This window comes from Echiichthys vipera (genome assembly GCF_963691815.1).
Source record: "Echiichthys vipera genome assembly, chromosome: 16".
NCBI lineage: Eukaryota > Metazoa > Chordata > Actinopteri > Perciformes > Trachinidae > Echiichthys > Echiichthys vipera.
The window spans coordinates 16625445-16645557 of NC_139841.1; the positions used below are offsets into that span (position 1 = coordinate 16625445).

Here is a 20113-nt window from a genome sequence, read left to right on the forward strand (position 1 = left end):
ACGAGTATACTGTAACACAATGTGTTTTTCTCTTTGTAAGATTGAATGCCTTTTGTGAACAGTGTATTCGTTCCTGAAGATGAAACATGGCATGGCATCATGAAAATACACAAGCGAATTTAGTATAAATACTAGAGTCTTTATTTAAATATTTTACATATTTTAAAACATATTTACATAAATTAGACCTGCATTGTTACACTGTAGACATCGGTGTATCTCTCATACACACAAACATCGCTTGCTGAAAAGAGGACAATCATACCATACGGACTGCAGAAGCACCTTTGAGAACAACTTCACAGGAGAGAAAGCGGGGGAGCAGACTTTCATTTACATCAAACACTGGACGGGCGACATAACCGAGACAAGACAAGCTTGCAATGACAGGAAAGGCCTCTTGATTACAGGTCTAGCTATTTGTTAAGGCTGAAACTGTGCTCACCCTGGTACTGTAAGTTCATCACTCCTCCATCTGCAGTTACACCTCTCTGTCAAATATAGGACTATCTTTAAAGTAAAATACAAGTTCACAACCTTTATACACCATGAACCACTACGACAAGAACAGGTGTCAACTATGTGTAATTAACTTTGTAAAATGGTGCCAATACTTTGAAAGAAACCATGAAAAAAAACAGTGCAGACAGCAGGACAGGTGATATTCAAATGATTATCCATTATGTGTATGAGGAAAAAACAACATTTTATCTTTACAGAGCAGCATTCTAATCGTGTGTTTATATATGGCTTTCCTTCTTTGGTTTCATCAACTTGTTTTAAACTTTGTTGCGACCGATCACATATAACCTAAACTGAGAATACGATACAGCTTTCGCTCTGATAACTTTAGGCAAAGAAAATACGTTTTTAATGTCCCCACCAGTTTTCACCGGTCATCACACAAGATTCAGAGCACAAGGAATTTACAGTATTGCTGTATGATGTTTGTAACAACAAAGCATTGTGTATGACATACACGAAAAAATGCGTCTTTGGTGCACCTGCTTTTTTCAAACTGTAAAGACATTGTCCAAACCACTTGGGTGAGCTGTTAGACAAAAAAAGAACAGCCTATCATGAGCAGAACAGTATTATCAGTGTCTTTGATTAATGTCGTTTTGATGCAGCAAACACATTTACACACAGTCTTTACAATCATGTTCATATAAATCACATCAAGTCATATACAGACATCTGAATTACAAAAAAAGAGAAGCAGCAAACAAATGTAAAAAGGGAAATAAGGAACTGAGAAATCAGAACAAATTTGACACATACACCCACACACACACTAACATGCACACCGGGTTCTTGTTAAGATAGCTGGATCGCTCATCCATCACACATTTCATGTCAGCAGACGCTTCAAACTCTTACTTTCAAAACTAAATAACGTTAAAAAAATACATCTTTTCCGTGCCTGACCTATCATTGTAATTGTATGCATTCCCAGATGCTAGCTTTAGCTTTGAGAGATAACAAATAAACATTAAATACACCAAATATTCCAATAACGACATCTCACGCGTATACCACGCTCACTCACACATTTTTAACATCCTTCCTACCACACAACTATTGCAGCGATCAATCCAAGCAAAGATCTTCTTGTTCATTTCAGTGAGTGGAAGTGTGGGATTGATAAAGCTCGCTACAAGATTAACATCTATACAAGAAAAAAAGAAGTTTTATGAATGCATGTGTACACCATCCACAACAGTAACAAAATAACTCTTTGCCTTCACAACCAAAGCAAAAGACAACAGAAAGGCCGGAACGAAGCCCTAAAAACACAAAAATATTTACAACTTATCAGGATGTGCGCATCTGCCAGCCAAATGACAAAAACTGATCAACCTTCACATGAAAACTCTTTAAAAAAGTGTTATGGTTTCCCTTTTCTTTGATCTGAGCAATTACTAGTTTGCGCTTCCATAGTTCACAATCCCAAATCTTTAAGCTGCAGTCGGCAAGTCTAGCAGATCGAGTTGACTTAGGGGGCACTTACACTGTCCATTCGTACCGTGTCCAAGCACGCTTCACACCTAAAGTCTAGTTCGTTTGACCAGTGTGAGTACAACTGTCCAGTGCCCAGGCACGGCACGCTTGCCGGCCGCGGCCGGTTGTGGACTTTAGTAAAGCGCGGATGCACATATACGGACACAAGCGTGCACACGTGTATGAGTACGAGTACTGATGTCTGTTTATATGCGTCTGTTCCCCGCGACGGACATTTAAAAAAGTTGTAGCCAAACGGTTCGCGGTGGTTTGATTTGATGCAGAGGTGGACTGTTTACTGCAGATTTGGAGAGATGAAACGTTCAAAAACAGTCAGACCAAACTAATTCCCAGAGGGGTGCTGACATATAAGCAATACATGTATTTACGCCTCAGGATCATTTAAAGTCATGGGAGTACAAACAGACAGTTACCCTAAAGCACGGGGCACAGTACGAATGGACAGTGTGAGTGCGTCCTTAGTCACGTTCCGTGTTTACAACTCCCACGCCCCTTCCCCACTACCACCGCGCTACTCGTCTTCCTCACAAATAACAGGCTCTAGGAGGAGGTAGAGGCACGTTTTTTTTCTAAAACTGGCTGCTTAATGTTGTTCTATCGCAGCATAAGTTCGATTTCAGTGATTATGATCAAAAAAATGTTGCTGACTGCAGCTTTAAATCCCATTCTCTTATAACACCCATCCATTTCCAACTACAGCTTCCTCAGTCCATCTACAGTATATGCATTTTTTAAAAACACATTTACAACGCTAGCTGGGTTCAATAGTTAACTATCACCACTCTCCCAAGAATCCAAAACCTTGGCTTACTCCTTGTAATATCACTTTTTAAACATGAGGGCTACCAGGTTTTACCAGGTCAGTCAAACCAAACTGTCCTGGACTGTTTCTCAGTCACATCACCTAAAAATAAAAGACTGAAAGGCATCCCTCAGCCCGTCGTACCCAACTCCTCCTGCATCATGATCAACATGAAAATGACCTAGCTGCCTGCTTCCCCCTCAACCGTTCAAGCACCAAAACAGAAAAAGAGGAAGAAAACAACAACAAAAATGTACACGGGCAGACATCGTCGTCCCTGCAGCAAGGAGTGTGTCATGTTGGTGGGCCTCCCCTGTCAGCCCACAGGATGCAGTGCTTTTATGGGGGGGGGGGGCTGCAGGTGGAAGACTCAGGCAGACTGGAAAGGAGGATCAGTCCGAAAGAAGCGCACACAGACACACACTCCCAGACACACTTTTAGTCTGTATATTCTGCCACAATGGACAGCAGCACCGTGATATCATCTGGCTTCCCTCCTGCAGAACAAAAAGACAAAAGAGTGTGAGGAACCATGCCAACACTTATCAGTTCATGCAAAACAGGCCTGGAATTTTTTGTTCCCCTCAAGTGCACGGCTATTTTGAAGTCACTGACTGGGAGCATACTGACATTTCCCTTTGTATTTAGCTTTGGTTCTGACAAGAGGAGCCAAACTAAACAATGATAATAATAGTAGTCATTTTTCTTTATAAAGCGCTTTTCAATATCAAGAAAAAGCAAGTCTAAAATGAACAGAAAAAACGCTCACCTTTGGTTTTAAGGTTTGAGTTGATGTGAATCTATTTCGAATAAAACCCTTTATGAGCATTAAAAGCGATCATTTAAATGTTAGAGTCCACTCTAAGATGGACGGGGAGCCAATGGACTGATTTAAAAAAAAAAAAAATCTGTGTCATGTGTCCTCTCTATCCTGACCTGGTTATGAGGCTTTTGAATCAGCTGATTTTTATTGGGTTTTTACTGTATGTGTGCGAGGCACGAGAACAGTGCAGAGTAGTAATCTAACCTAGGATAATATAAAAGCATGAATTACTGCAAGTTCCTGTCAGATAAAAATGACCAGATTTTTGAAAAATGTCTTAGAAGAAGCATGATTGGACCAAAGAATGTACATGCTGGCTTCATATTAAAAGGGGAAAATAAAACCAGAAATACCCCTAAACTTGTATATTTTATGTCTAAATATCATAAACAGTAGCTAATGCGTTGAAAAAAACAAACATTTTTAAACATCAGACAAGGACAGCAAAAATATTTGCAAGGTTTATCCTCATTCATTTACTTAAATGCAACAATTATACAGTCTGTTATACATTTAAGAATAATATATGCAGTCCAAATATATGTACTACTAAGCCTTACTTTAGGAATTTGCAATGAGACTTGAAAAGAGTTACTGATGACTTTCTCTGAAAAAGGCCATTTTGGTTTTGGGGCCTTTAAATGGAAATTACATTTACACAGCATCTGGAGCACATCATGCTTACCTCTTACATTCAGGCCATTGTCACAGGCAAACTGTGCAAAAGGGGACATATAATTAGGGTCGTAGGCAAGGTCGTGAGCTTGCTTTGCAATACTCTGGGCAGTCTGCAGGACGCTGTCGTAGTTGGTCGTCTGAAATGATCAAAAAATAAAAAGCATTACATTTGAAAGACCTAAACTAGGTCTGCACATATGTTCAACTAGATGGGGAATGTTTGAAAGTGACACCTTGAGTTTTTTGAGTTCCTGAAGGATCATGTAGTCTGGCATGTTGTCGAACAGGCCGTCGGTTGCCGTCAGGATGATGTCACCGAGCTGCACGTCGAAGGACGAGCTGTCAGCTGCTTCAGGGCTAGAGGAAACAGACACGGGCACGGAAAGATCAGTCACAAGTGTAATAGGAGCATGTGGCGCCTGAGCTGCTGGCAACGATATATGGAATTAAGCAGGTCAGTGGAGTGGCAGTCACTCTGCCAAATCTTGGCGGCAGACGCAGTGTGGGCGTTAAATCTGACAGCCGACTCGGAAGTGGCCTGCCCAGTGTGTCTTTGCAGAGGTCCTGGTGCTCGCTAGTGCCATACCCAAGACTTATTTACTGAGAGCCTTTAACCTTGCGTTCATGCTTCGTCTTGAGGGTTTTATGGGTTGTTGTTTTTTTAGGTGGCACACCACACAGCAATAAAATACCTTAAAATAGAAATGTTTACTTGCTGAATGGCTAAATCTTAAACCTGATTTCACACCAGAAGAACAGGATTAAACCAGTGGGGTGGAGGGCAGGATTACAGAACGTACAAAAGGTTTATCCCTTGTTAATAAAGCTGCCTTTGTCAGAATCAAGGTGTGACACCCATCTGGGTAACCTGGCAGGCCTGTATCATGTGTCTTGTGCTTGAAATACTACTTCATGGGGGAACATTTTGAATTTACATTCTTGATACTAATTAGTGCTTGTGTAGTTGCTGCAGTTGTCTGCAGACGCATGAAGGTAACATCTATAAGAGATGATTTGTGTTGTTGCCAATTCATTGCCTTAAATACACTTTATGGCAAACAAATATAAGCTACATGGTGATGTACATAGTGATGAATATAAGTATTTTATTAGGTTGTGATGATAATAAAGATGATGGCATGTTCACCTCGCAAAATCAATGAAATGTAAACCAAAACAACAAACTATAAAAAGGATATGAAAGGATTTTCCATGAGGGTGATATAAAGAAAGATGATTAAGTAGTTATGGCGGCGTAGCATCGTACGCCCAGGAGTGTGATGCCAAAGCAGGTGTTGTTTATCCTGCAAACACTGTCTAAAGGTTCCTACTGCAATTATGTTTGCTGCCCACATCAAAGGATGCGGCATATTTAAACGAATCCAATCTCGTATCTAAACAATTGTTTGGAAGCATGTGAAGGTGAACATACATCTTTTAATCATTTGCTTTGCAAAAAGGCACACTCATTCAAGATTCAGCATGTGCAGAGGTTCAACGATATCCTGTGTAGTGTGTTGTAAAGCTATCAGTGTCACCTCTACAATTAATCTATTTATTCATTTATCTATAGTCTTCAAATTGCATTCAAATATGACTTGCAGGGATGTATCAAACCCTGAGAAACTGACCTGTCACTGAGCACCACGCCTTCAGCTCCAGGAGGAGCGATTGACAGCTGAAAGGGCGTGTTAAAATAGTGCTGTTGCTCATCTGAGCGATGAACCACCTCTCCTCCCCGAACCACCAGAAAGCCTGAGTCACCGAGGTTGCACGTGTGTAGCCGGTGACTCCGTCGATCCAGAACTACTATACAGGCTGTGCTGCTCCCTACAAACAGAGGAGAGCAAAACACAGTTAGGTTATGGATATACTGTATATAGAAGGGGAATTTGACAAGAGAACAGTGAAAAAGAAACTGATGTCAGTTATGAAAATGGAAACAGGCAGGAAAGTGCAGGTTGTGTGTGTTTATAGAGAGGTAGAACGCTGCCCTGCCAGTACATCACTGCCTTTTTTTTCATATTTCCATAGTGGGTGGTTGAGATTATTATGCTATTCACAAGTGAAGAAGAGAAACCAAACACAAGGAGCATGTACCACGCCTGCCCCAGACTCTCACCGGCTGCAGCTTAAGGCACCAACATTCCAGATAACCTTGGGCAATCAAGGTCAGACACAGACCTTGTAACACTTTCCCAAAATAAAAACAGGACATTTGACAAACATCGTGCCAGGAGGGCTGGAGGTTGAAATTCCGTGTAGGGGCCGGCTGTAAGTCAGGGATACCGAGCCATAGAAGAAATGTGACCTTGGTCAGGTGTTTGGCATGTGGACAGTTTTATAAACCCCAGCAGTGTCGGTTACAGATTTATTTGGGACCTTTTGGAGCTGTGTTATGAGACAAAATGTTCACACCGCGCCAAAAGGGAAATAGTTTAGTCCCTGCAAGGTCACCGAGTTTTAACTTCCAGCAGGAGCATAGCAAAATACAGTCCGAATTAGTCAACTCGCAGTTATTACATCAGTCAGGATGCAGGTCTTAGCCTAAATCAATGATGACTAACAGCCCTCGTGCAAAATAATACACTGGGTGAAGCTAAAGTTCTGTCTTATTTGCATATCCCTCCATCTTTTTGGAAAACACATCTTAACAATTTAAATGGAGATACATGCTGTCATGACTTATAGTCAATACGTTGTGCATCTCACTAAGCAAGGCAACTACTCATAGTCTGACTCATCCTGCAGCTTTCTTATGCATTTCTCTGCGTATAGCTGGTCACATGGTGAGCATGACTCGCTCCTCCACTAACTGTGTGAGAACCATAATGTATCATCTGTGCGTGTGTATTTACCTAGCAGGGGAACTTTGTTCTGTAGAAGCTCATAGTAGCCTGATGTCAGGATACCCACTGGGCTACTGGGCGTGAAGCGTCCCTCCTTCACAAGTCGCTCGCAGGTTCTCATTAATGTGGCGGAGAACTGAGAAGGGTCGACGCCGTAGTCACGCCAACCGCCGACGCCATCGGCAACACCTGATGGAAAAAAAGAGGAATACAACTGTAGTCTAGTCCTTCTTTGGGCGCTCACCCATCCGTGTAACAAATATGGCATTTCCGTAATACTAGATGATGACGAGTATCCAGGCCATGTAGTGCTGAAACGATGAGTTGATTAATCAATTAGCCAATGCACACTAAGATAATAGAAAATCAGCAACTTACATCTAACACGGATTTCAGCTGCTAAATAGTTTGGGGTCTCCTTTGTCGTTTTTCACACAAGTCGGGACTGCAGGTGAGTCAGTTCAGCGCCCAGAGTTTTATGACAGAGTCATGCTGTTGTAATGTGCAGAATGCGGTTTGGCATTGTCTTGCTGAAATAAGCAAAGCCTTCCCTGAACCTCAGACGCAGCTTCCATGATTTTCAAACATAATTTCAACTTTTGACTCATCAGTCTACAGCACAGTTTTACACTTTGCCCCCATCTTAAATAAGCTCAGACCCAGAGAAGGCGGTAGCATTTCTGGATGTGGTTTATATACGTTTTTGTCGTTGCATGGTAGCGTGGATGCAGCGATGCACCGTTCATAGACGATAGTTTTTGGAAGGATTCCTGAACCCATGCAGGGATGTCCACTACATAATATTGTCGGTTTTTAATGAAGTACTGTCTGAGGAACAGTAGATCACCAACATCCAATATTGGCTTTCAGCTTTGTCCCTTGTGTACAGAGATTAATACAGATTCTCTGAATCTTTAATGCTATTATGTACCCTAGATGATGAAATCTCCACTACTTGCCAGAGCAGTCTTTTCATCACATTCCTGTGGTTGTTTCCATGTACATTTTACACAGCGTCCCAATGTTTGAAAACAGGGTTGATTATAGTAAATGCAGCAGCAGTTTCTTTTTTTGCCTGTGAAAGGTTACAAAATGTCATCATCAGCCAAACTACACACACCACAGCTGTTGTGAGGGTTAACACTTTGTTAGATTAATCAGACTGGATCAGAGAGTATTAAATGTATTGGCAATTTATCAAACTAGGTAGCCGATGGGTCAGAATTCACCAGGACGACATTGGATGGCTTAACTGGATATACTATTAAATTCGCTAAAGAGAAGGTTGCAGGAGCAAACAGTCCTTGATTAAAATGCAGTTCTGCATCACCCAAAAACAAATAATTATTATTTTTATTAGAATTTTAGAGAAGTCCTAGCATTACAAGGAGACCATGCATATATGATAGTAACATTTAGCTTCAACTCACACTTTATATTATATCTAGAGGGAATAGGAGCATGTTTCTCCCCTTAGTCATGTTCATGCAGCTCGCAGCTAATATTAAAACAGAAAGAATAAAATATATAACGTGAAAACAACAATGAAGTATTGTTTCCATGCTCTAGGTTTAGTTTCATCTTTGTACCACAGTTGGAAGTTCCCTCAAACATGAAACTAAAGTAGAGTGGTGCAGTTTACTACCATGCCATTTGTGCTTTGCCATGTAGCCTCACAGGAGGGCTCTGCTCCTCATAACTGACTATATTTACTCCACATCATCAGCCTAATCATTTAACACTGTATAGTGCTTGAGAACTATAAAAAATATTAATAATAATACGTCGTGTATGTGCCGACCAAGCCCGGTAGGTAAGCATTTCCCTGTGCTTTAGCCCTCCTCCTGTTACAGCTGGGCGGTGAGAACAAAGCACCCCCTGACGCTATAAGCAACATGGCCGCCTCCATACTCAACCATTCTGACCTTTGCAAGACATTGTGGTGTTCGGTCTGAGAAGCTGTAATAAATGCGTTTCCGGCCTTTTCTACCTTCAGTGACGCTAATCTCAAGTCTCCTGATTTAACGGGCTTATTTTTGTGGCATTACCGCCGTGTATTCATCGGTTGGAGCTCATCTAGGTGAAAGGTCATGCAGCGTTTCACCTCATAACTACCCCATATGATCGCAGTTTATGCATGTGGTGACATGACTGCAGCGGCATTGATCTTGTTTAAGCATTTGGTTCAAGTAAGCATTACATTACAGACATACAGCATAGCCTGGGGGACAAAAGTTGAGGCTTTGTTGTCTTGAGGGGCTGAGGGGGGGGGGGCTTGTTGTGTTGTCATCCAAGGGGTCGGAGCACGTGCAGGCCAGCTCACTGAAGGTCACCTGAACACTTTCTTAATTATACACTTGCTAGAACTATGCAGTTAAAATCCGCTTCTGCTTTTAACATATACTAAGGAGCTCAATGACACTTCAATATGTAGACAGACATGGGGAGCCGGGTATCGAACCTCCAACCTTGTGGTCTCAAGTCCAATCGCTGTACTTCCTGCGCCATAGCTGCCCTGCAACATGCAACCTCAATGCAGTTTTTTTTATGGAAAAGAGAGCTTACCCAAAACGTCGGCGTTCTTGTTCCGCGCAATGAAACACGCATCATCTCCGTAGCACATCCCTTTCTTCAGGATCCCCTTGCGAAAGTCTTTACCGAAGCCATAACTGGCGGTGATCAGGCTGTAGTCCCGACCGTCCGTCTGAGAGAGTCCGCCCAGGACAGCCCTGGCTACCAGTCTGCCATACGACAGTACGGATAACATCCCCTAACTAACAGACAGCAAACCCCGTCTCGTTTTTGAGGCCGCACACGGTGTCCACCCCCCTCTGCTCTCTCTCTACCCGGCCCCGGCCGCCTGCCTGCCTGCTCGGCTACTTCTTCTGATCAGTCCCGGCTCTCTGTCTTTATCCGCCCATCCGCTCCCAACTGGACCCGCTTCCGTGAAAATAGTACCGTGGCCCCTGCAAGTTGTAGACGGATTTACGCGCAGTTTATGCCTCAGGTGTGCGTTTCATGAGCGCAGTTCCTCCGCTTGGCTCTCTCCTTCCCGACATGTTTCCACCGTGGACAGAAAGCTGCGAGTACATACGGGTGTTTGATCGTTTACAACAGTGACGCCACGGCTCACCGACGTCATCGCCCAATGACAGAGCTGCAGATCCCAGACCTGCCAAACCAAACCTCCTTGGCCGCACGATGTGCCAAACTCTGGTAAACCTTGGTCCAAACTGCGCAGGCTTCGGGGTGTGCACTTGTTCTAGTGTAACTGGACGTAACGGATGGATGACTATTTTATTTTATCATTTAACAAAGTCTCCGGAAAGTGTAAACCTACTAAGACTATCACGACACGTCAGGTTCGTCCTTTTTTATTTTTTTTTAAATGTAATAAATGTTTTTTTTTAAATAATCCAAGACTGCAATCATAGTCAGACATATACACAATATAATTTCAGAGGGCACAAATAAATTATATATATATATACACACACACATATATATTTAAGATGTCTATAAACCAAAATTCACAAACTTTATGTATATGTATAATTAGATAATAAGATAAGATATTCCTTTATTAGTCCCATTTCCTTTTTACAGCAGCAAAGTGAATAGCAAACATAGTAGAAACATCAATAAGGAACAATAAATTGTAGAAAATATAGGAAAAATATGAACAATATAAAGACAGGGACATTTAAAATATAAGAATAACAGGAACAATATACAATATATTTTAAATATTTTAAATTCACACTAAGGCACAGAGGAAATATATTGCTATTGCACTTTGAGATAGAATTCACCTGAGCTAAGTATTTCACACCGTTGGTGAACATTATAGTTGTTGTCATTATTTATTATTATTATTTTGGTGTGTAATAAACAAATGAATTAAATAAATGTAGAGAGGTAAATGAGGGAGGAACAAATATAACAAGTATGAAATGTTTATAATATGATACACAGTAAATCACACCACAAAAGGGGTACATTCATTAAACAATTTGAATAGAGTATAAAGTAAATAAACCAATATGGCGTCAAGGAAGTTCATCAAATACTAATAATTCTTGTAACAGTCTATAAAGCTGTTGCTTTTTATTATTTATCAGGGGAAAGATTTGAGAAGTGACTTCCACAAATAAAAAAAAGAGGAAATAAAGGCTGAGAACCTAAGAATCTTTGCTTTTGAATGAAACATTTCCCCAGTGAAATAAACCAGTTATACACATGAATTAGACACTTATCCTTACTATTGTCATAGTAACACATGTTAATTATTAGAGACCAGGGGGGATGGGGATTAAACCATTTAAATTAGACCGAAATGTCTTTGTAAATTCAAAATTGAAAGAAAATACGGATATGTTTTTATTTAACCCTTTTTTTTTTATTCATCAACAAAGACAACAATCAAACATCAAACAAAACAGAAACAGAAATCATTGTAAAAATGTCACACAGGGTAAACAGATTCAGGGTTTAATAGCTTTTTAGTTTTTAGAATTTAAAATTGACTAAAAATAATGGTTGATGGGTTGAACATGTTTATTTAAGTAGGCTATATGACATTTTGTAAGTAATAGTATACAAATGTATTATATAGTATTGGTCTGATGTGGTAGAAGGATAAAAAAAACAATATGCAAGGGAAAAATTCGTAATCAATAAATTGAGAAACACTTAATCTCGCCAAAGAGAGGAGACGAGACTAAATGATGGATATGGTTTTTGGCGTCATGATGGGAAAACCACAGCAAACTGTCTCCACCTCTCTACTCCACAGTGCACTTGCTCTTCATCGAAACGAGCGCACCCAAGCAGGACAGGGGTGTGCTAGATTCCCTACAGAGACATAATCCATGTAACGGAGCCGAGAGAGAGAGAGAGAGGGGGACAACAACACGTTATCACCGAATTACCGAAGCGCCATAGAGAACACCGTCCAGGGTAAGGAATGATCCAGTTATACTCCACCATGATGTTTAAAAGTGTTTGTGTTTGGGCTCGACGACAGAACAAAGCGGCGCATTAAAGCCCCATCATGGAGGCTAGCGTTAGCGCTTCTGTCAACGGTGATGATGGTGGTGGTGGTGGTGGTGATGATGCAATGGTTGTGTTCAATGTTTACAAAATAATAAACGGAAAAAAACAGATCATTGTTCACTCCTTATATAGTTAATGATTTAATTCACGTAGGGGCATTTTCTTTTTCTACTGCTACATTTAAATATCTCCTAAACTTAATTACATTTCTCTTCTTGGATTTAACACGGTAGACTGTTGCTAGATAGATAGATAGATAGATAGATAGATAGATAGGTAGGTAGGTAGGTAGGTAGGTAGGTAGGTAGGTAGCTAGATAGGTAGGTAGGTAGATAGATAGATAGATAGATAGATAGATAGATAGATAGATAGATAGATAGATAGATAGATGGTTATGTAATAAGCCATTCTTGCTCATATAGCCTATCTCTTTGTTATGAAAGTGTAGCACCAGACCATGCATCCAAAGAACAGGGAAAGCTATGTTTGTTTTTAATGCCTAATTGTATGAACTGATCATTACCTTGAAAAACATTTCTCTGTAGGACCATGATGAGGAGATTGCGCGAGGTGGCTCTTGTGTCCCTTCTTGTTGTGTTTCTCCTGAACACTGAATCTACATGGGCTAAGAGAGGCGGCAGCAGCAGCAGCAGCAGCAGCAGCAGCAGCAGCAGCAGGAAAACCTCGTCGTCTTCCAGCAACAGGGGCGGGACGCAATCCAAACCAAAAACTTCATCACAGCCAAGCTACCCCAGACAGCCACAGAGTCCCAATCGAAACCCCAATCCATATCCTGCTGGGGGGAGTTACCCTAATCCAGGCAACACTAATCCAGGAGGAGTTCCCAGACAAAACCCACCAAGTTATCCCGGAGTCGGTAGTAACCCAAACCAAGGTAGAGCTAATCCCGGAGGTTATCCAAACCAGAATCCTGCAGGTGGATATCCAGCTGCTGGGGGAAATCCAGCCGCTGGGGGGTATCCAAACCAAAACCCAGGGAGAGGGAATTATCCAAATCAGCAACCACCTGCTGGAGGCTACCCAGCAGGTGGAGGCTACCCAGCAGGTGGTAGCTATCCCAACCAATATCCAGGCAGAGCTGGCAACCCACCAAACCAGTACCCAGCTGCAGGAGGTTACCCAGCTGCAGGAGGTCATCCCAACCAATACCCAGGCCGATATCCTAACCAGTACCCTGCAGGAGGCTACCCAGCAGCAGGTGGTTACCCAGCAGCAGGTGGTTACCCAGCAGCAGGTGGTTACCCAGTCAGAGGAGGAAATACAGGACAGGGTTGGGGTCAGCCTGGTGCCTATCCAGGGGGTTACCCCGGTGGAGGGGCGGGTGGTTACCCTGGTGGTTACCCCGGTGGAGCGGTTGGTGGCTACCCCAACTGGAACCCAAATAATAAGATCCTCAGTCCTCGCTTCGGTGGAGGAGGCTATGGATATGGTGGTCATGGGATGGGTGGGTCTCCTTTCTCTCGTTCTGTGCAGAGTATGGGTTACCAGCCCAAGTCTTCAGGGTTTGCCAAAAAGGCTATGTTGGCAGCAGGCGTTGGTGCTGTGGCTGGAATGGCTGTTGGGTACGGACTAGGGCGCTTCCCTCGGCCACACTTCGGTTTCCGCAACCATGAAGAGGAGCAGTACTACAACAACTACATGTACCGCCGTTATGGCACCCAATCCACAGATGAAAAAGACTACGGGCGTGATTATGTCTACAAGCCTCCTCCACGGGCAGAGACTTACGACAAGTTCATGGATCGCTGTATGAACAGGACTGACGTTCTTAAAGATCAGGGGAGCAGCTCTACCACGCCTAAAAGCCAGAATGGAGGCGACGAGGACGATGACACCGTCAGCATTGAGGAGATCGGATACCCAGCATTAATTGATCAAGTGAAGTCCCGGCGCTGTGTTGAGCAGTACATGGAATACTCTGCACGTTTTCTGGAGGAACGAAAAGCTGAGCAACAAGTCCGCCCAAATCGCAGCAGCCCTCTGAGTGACGGGGCGATGCAACTGTTCACCTCACTCCTCATGTTACTGTCCAGCATGCTTCTACTCCAGTAACAACATACTGCAAGTGGATTTCTACTTCCTCTATTATATCTGCACGACTCCATAGTAAGTGCTTCGGTTCGTATTTAGTCAATGCTCTATTATCACCACAATAAACTAATAAAAGGTAAGAAAATGCAGATGTGTAAGTCAATTTCAAGAGGCAGCAGTCAGTTAAAAATGTAACCTCATCAGTTGTGTCTTGTACAAGCTGCACTATTTTTTCTGTTAATTCTTTCAAGAATGTATAAAGCATCTCTGTTAATTTGCACTTTTTAACTTCACAGTAGTGTGCACTGGATGCATAGAATACGCTACAGTATGTTTGCCGCTGTGTAAAATAGGAATGTGACATGTACTGGGTGTACAAAAACAGCCAACTAACATCTTTCATTCGTCCTTTTCATCGATACTGGACAATTCAACACAATGGTTTTTCAATTGGTTAATTCACTTAATCAAAGGGGAGGATCACTCACAAGGGATCAATTAGAAGAAGAAGATATGTTAATGGTGTTATAAATGCCCTCAGTCCACAATGTGATTTGCTGCTGCTCAGCGGGGACCTGTGGTAAAATATTTGCTCTGCATTGTTGTGTAATAGCCAAGAAGAGGCCATTTAATGGTCATAAATGTGGACATCTCGATACTAACGCTTGCCCATAATGGTGGTTGCATATTAAATCAAGCATCCCTCATAATCACCAAACTGGTCAACTGTTTCTTCTCAATGGGTCCGTATATCTTACGAATCCTTGTGCACTACCAATTTGTATGGTATCTTAAGAAATACGACATTCTATTATACGTGTTTTATATTATTATATGTGAAACACAGCCACTTCTTAACCAAAACAACTTGGCTAAGGTTGGAAAAGATGAAATTGTGCTTTGGTTTAGAACTTCCAGGATGCGAACACCGGGTGAAAGTCCTGTGTTTCAGGAACCATCCAGGAATTGGAATCACTGGCCTAAGACTGCCTGGATACACTGGAAGTTAGACTCTTGTGGTCCATTGTCACAGTGTACATTTTCTGTATATTGCTGCATGTTTCCATGCTTGAGTCGGTCAGTACATGTCAGTGTCTTCCCCTTATCACCTGAATCTTCCCATAGCAGTCGTACGGCCCTATAGGTCAGGTGTTCTGTAAATACCTGTGTTTGCTCTACACACACTCCAGCCTCCCCGTGGCTGAATGAACATTCTGCTCTGCTTTTCCTCCCCCTGGGTTTGTGAGTTTGACTAATTATTTACTTTTCCCCCTTGGGTTTTGTAAAGCATTTTGTAACCATGTTTTGAAAAATGCTACATAAATCAAGTTCGCAGGCTTGTCAAGGGGAGCAACCAAGTTCAAGTTCTGTTCATTTTAAAGACAAACTTTGTATTTCAGTCTGTTTTTTTTCCTGCTATTTTTGAATACTGGTGTATTCTGTCTTTTGCTTCACACACACTTTATTTAGTGTGTAATAGTAAAGAAAGTCAAGTAGATACTGTCCACATTTTAACAGTATATCTGGAAATGTATTGCTGTATAGTTGTTTATTTTGTTCTTATCGGGCCAGTCTCACAGTTTATTTCTTTAATCTCCGAGTTAATTAGTTTTCATACCCCGCCCAGGGTTTTTACTGTTCCTTCTCCTGTCTTTCCTGCATTTTTGTTGATTATGGCAAAATGTTTTAAATTGATTTGAAATCCCAATTTGACATTTTCATACTATTTTTAGAATATCTGTAAAGTGCACTTAACTCCCTTTAGGTTTTGATATTCTGTAATTGTGTCATTGAGCTCATATTTAAAGTACAGACATGTTAATCCTCTGGTTTTGACTTGCAGTCGTTAACGCTTTGGGCTACTAATACGGTTTAATATGATTTGTCCTGGATGTTTATGTGTTAAATAAAATAAGTAAAGTAAAGGGTTTCTCTGCCTAAATGATCATTTCACAAACACAGTCACTTATCCACCACAAGCTCCTTTAAAAAGAATTAAATAACAATGAAATAACATCAAAATATAGAATGAAGACAGTGAAATAAGGATTTACTAATAATGTTTCCTAACCAGTATAGCAATCAAAAGTTCAGCTCTCAGACACTTTTGTTTAGTAAAGTAGTAGTAAATCTGCTAAAGCTTTTTATCTAGCAGTGAATTGGATGTATTTTGTTTAATGAAAAAAAAGAAGGTTGAAACTATAAATGACAAACAATAAGCCTCCCTGGACAGAAAAGTTGAATTAATGTATTATAATAATGCAATTATTTGTCCAGCAAACATATATCTGGTTTTCCCACTTCTCAAGAATAGGCTGCTTTTCCTGTTCTTACAATATAGGAAATTGAATAATTTGGGGTTTTGGAGTGTTGTTAAAACACAACAAGACATTTGGTGATTTAATGATTTGTATTCAGAGACATTTTTCTATTGTTTTGTATGCCAAATTATTAATCTGTAGATCGACTAATTAATATAATAAGACGAAATAATTGTTATGTGCAGCTCTGTAGTCAAACAATGTTTATATTCCCCAAATGAAGGTGTTATACAATCATTCATGTTGATATCCAGCACAAGTTTATCCTTAACTGATCTTTTGATGACCTAAGTAGTCAAAGGTAAGTATATTAAGTCAGCAATCATACTAGAATCAGCTTGTGATGTTAACCACCATGCGTATGTTTTGATTGTAGTAGTAGTAGTAGAGTCCCAGAAAAAATATTGTACCCTGCAACCATAAACAATTAACGGTAGTAATTTCACCATACCGTTACCTTATGTTAAACAATAAAAGACAGGAAGGATAACTTGCTTGAATGAGCTTTTATTTCACTTCATTTGATGATTGATCACTCTGCAGTGATGAGATGTGTTAAATGTCTCTTATCCACACTGCTATAAGAAACGACACCGCATGCCCAAGCGTGAGGAAGATGTTAGTCGTGGGAGCAGGGGCTGCCGCCTTAACAAAGGCCCTCCAGCGAGACTGGTTGGGATATCTTTGGCCTTCGTTGTGGGACACCTGTTGCTCTTGCTCAGAGGATGAGGTCTTATGGCTGTGATGATTTCCAGATCTGTGCTTTGGCTTACCAAACAACCCCAGCCCGTACCCGGTGCCTGTGCCTCCCAGCATCCCGGCTGCTGCTGCTGCTCCTGCCCACTTCAGGCCCTGCTTGGAGAGGCCTCGGCTCTGAGAGGGAGGTTTTTTATCGCCATCCCCTTTCCCTCGACCCTTGAAGATGCCTCCACGCTTACAGTATGCCCCAGGCCACAGAGCTGCCATAAGCAGCAGGCAAACCCACAGTGAGAGGAGCTTGTGCTGGCCAGTCATTACTGGAGATCTGCACCCTGCAACAACACACCTGCATGTAGATAAAAGAGTGCTCTGTGAAAGCTGGGAGTGAATGACCTGGGCCTGATGAAATTCAATTGATCTGTCTTTGTATTCTTTTATTTGCGAGACAAAGAGAGTGTAATGGCTGGCATTGAAGCTTTTGATTTAGCTCACTGCACATCCAAAGTCACACGCTCGCCAGCACTAACACAACAGACATCCAGAACTGTCCACATGCTCTGTCAAACACTGGGATTAGCTGGGCATTATGTGTGTGATGCATATTTCTCCCTTTCATAATGCATTTGTTTTTTTTTGCTCTGATAAGTCCTATACATTACAGAACATGTTATACACTACCAAATAGTATCAAATGTGGATATGCAGCTCTGTATCATTGCAATGCATCTGGAGGGTTATTTATACTTACTATAATCTTTGATCCCACAGGTAAAATATGTTGATACCATCCATTGTGAAATTAACAAATATTAATTAATTTAGTCTTTACCTTTCTGATCGGTCACAGTGAGAGGTCGTGATGCTGGAGCGGCAGTCCTTTGTCAAATCACAACACTTTCCGTATAGAAGAGAAACATTTTGTTATCAGTGCTATTTCCACACCAACATCCACTCACCAAAGCCAGCAGGGCTCCTCCCCGAAACAAACCATGCTTTTCTATTGGTTGAAGATCAATAATACAGTACAAGCTGAATGATTTTGGCTGATGGCGGCATTTCACATACAGTCACAACACCTAGTTTTCTCCCATTATTCATCAAATGCAAAGACCGGTGCAAAACCAACATTACTGTTTGCATTATCGCACGTATGTTTAACTTTCATCCTCAATTCTCAGCAGTCGTTAGATAAATGATTTGTTTATCTCCTTAATTACTCCTTAATTGGCCCTTTAACTGGAAGGATAACTTGTAAATGGTGAGATTTGAGGGTGTATGGGAAGTACTGAGCATATGACTTGATACATGAGTAGTTTTGCTGTTGTTCGACGCTATAACCCTATTACTTCAATTCATCATGTGACAAAAAAAGTTTTTTTTAAGAATTCAAGGCCACCCTCAGTGAGTAATTGCTATACAAAGGAAATCTTAAAACAGGATGTTATCCTTTGTTGGGATTCATTTGCACAGTTGCTTCCAATGGCCTTTTATGGCTATTGTCATTATAAAAATGTACCCAATGCAACCAGAAATCAGAATTTTGTGAGTAGTCTCTGCTTTACAGATTGAGATTCTCTTGTTTTTTTGGTCCCAAATTGTAATTAATTGTAGTATTAGTACATTTTTTAACATTATCATTTTTTAGCATTTTCAATCAATATAGAAAAGCTATACTGTAAGAGATGGAGGTTGGCCCAGCATTCTGAATTGTCTTCAAAAGGAGGTATGTACGGTGTAGATAAATATTTCCAAAGAGTACTAAGATTAGGAACCTAGCTTGTGTATTGCATTCAACCACTATTACCTGTTTTTTTAGGACAAAAACCAAAACCAAAGAACAGCTGCCCTACTTGGTCTCCCGCACTACCTTTCAGATGATTCCTCCAACACCATCAGGATGTGAGATGTAAGACACTATATTCACACATTTTATAGTACACTCTTTTAAATTAATTTCAAATGTGGCTAAGGCACATTTATCATGTTCATAAGAGGTATATATTGGGTATAAACATACCCAAAGCAACAATCATTTTTGCAGAAGAAATCCTAAGAATCTTGACCCAATAATGTAATAATTTCCCTCACAATGTTCTTTCATTTCAAATCCAATGTATTGAATATTAAATTCCTAAAACACAAACTATAACACTGTCAGGCGGTATTACATTTTTGAAAATAAATTATTAGTAGTTGGTTATTTAAACTCAAAACTGTAAGTTACAATAACGCAGAAATGTGTGTTTGTTCAACTAGCTAGGGAAGTTCTTGTAGTGGTGATGTTTAATATTTTTTTGTTTTAACCCTTAATTAGGTTGAAACAACAAGTGATTAACAGTTTTCTTATACTGATAATGTGTAATGATATTTTGTTTTAACTCAAAGTATTAAGTTGAGACAGCAAGTGATAAAACGTTAAATCAACTCTGACGACTTCTGAGACCAAGTTGAGTCAACTATGACAACGTAGTACAATCAACTTTTTAAACTTTAATTTCTGAGTTGAAACAATGATAAACCTCAAGTTGAGTTAACATGTGTTTTTAAGGCAGCAGGTGAACTTTCATTTGCACGTTTAACTGACCTGAAATGTTTTGCAGTGTACCTTTTCATCAATATACAAAAGCTATACTGTAAGAGATGTTTGAGTCAACAAATTGAGTCTTCAGTGTTGTTCAGATTGTGTCTTTAGTTTATACATAGTATACTGTATATATAAAAGTTTGTTCAGTGTGTTTGTCGTGTTACTATATGTGCATGAAGATGTTAAAGATGTTTGGTTCAGAGGAACAAGTTATCAAGATGGAGAACA

The 20113-nt window shown here is 40.7% G+C and overlaps 2 protein-coding genes across 3 annotated transcripts; one reads left to right on the forward strand and one right to left on the reverse strand.

Annotated features, from left to right (window-relative positions):
- Nucleotides 1–163: 163 nt before the first annotated feature.
- LOC310959181 (protein phosphatase PTC7 homolog) lies at nt 164–10237 on the reverse strand. The gene is made up of 6 exons (XM_083930438.1): nt 9740–10237; nt 7184–7363; nt 5957–6155; nt 4559–4682; nt 4333–4462; nt 164–3321 (listed from the first exon to the last, which is right to left on the reverse strand). The coding sequence occupies exons 1-6, from the start codon at nt 9939–9941 to the stop codon at nt 3263–3265; spliced, it is 894 nt and encodes a 297-aa protein (XP_083786564.1). The 5' UTR covers nt 9942–10237; the 3' UTR covers nt 164–3262.
- Nucleotides 10238–12006: 1769 nt separating this feature from the next.
- LOC310958834 (uncharacterized protein) lies at nt 12007–16166 on the forward strand. Of its 2 annotated transcripts, XM_083929963.1 has the most exons (3): nt 12007–12133; nt 12775–13448; nt 13485–16166. In XM_083929963.1, exons 2-3 carry the CDS (start codon nt 12779–12781, stop codon nt 14300–14302), a joined length of 1488 nt encoding a protein of 495 aa, XP_083786089.1. In that variant the 5' UTR covers nt 12007–12133; nt 12775–12778; the 3' UTR covers nt 14303–16166. The 2 variants fall into 2 exon arrangements, with proteins under 2 accessions (XP_083786089.1, XP_083786088.1); XM_083929962.1 differs by having other exon boundaries at nt 12775–16166.
- The last annotated feature ends 3947 nt before the right edge of the window (nt 16167–20113 follow it).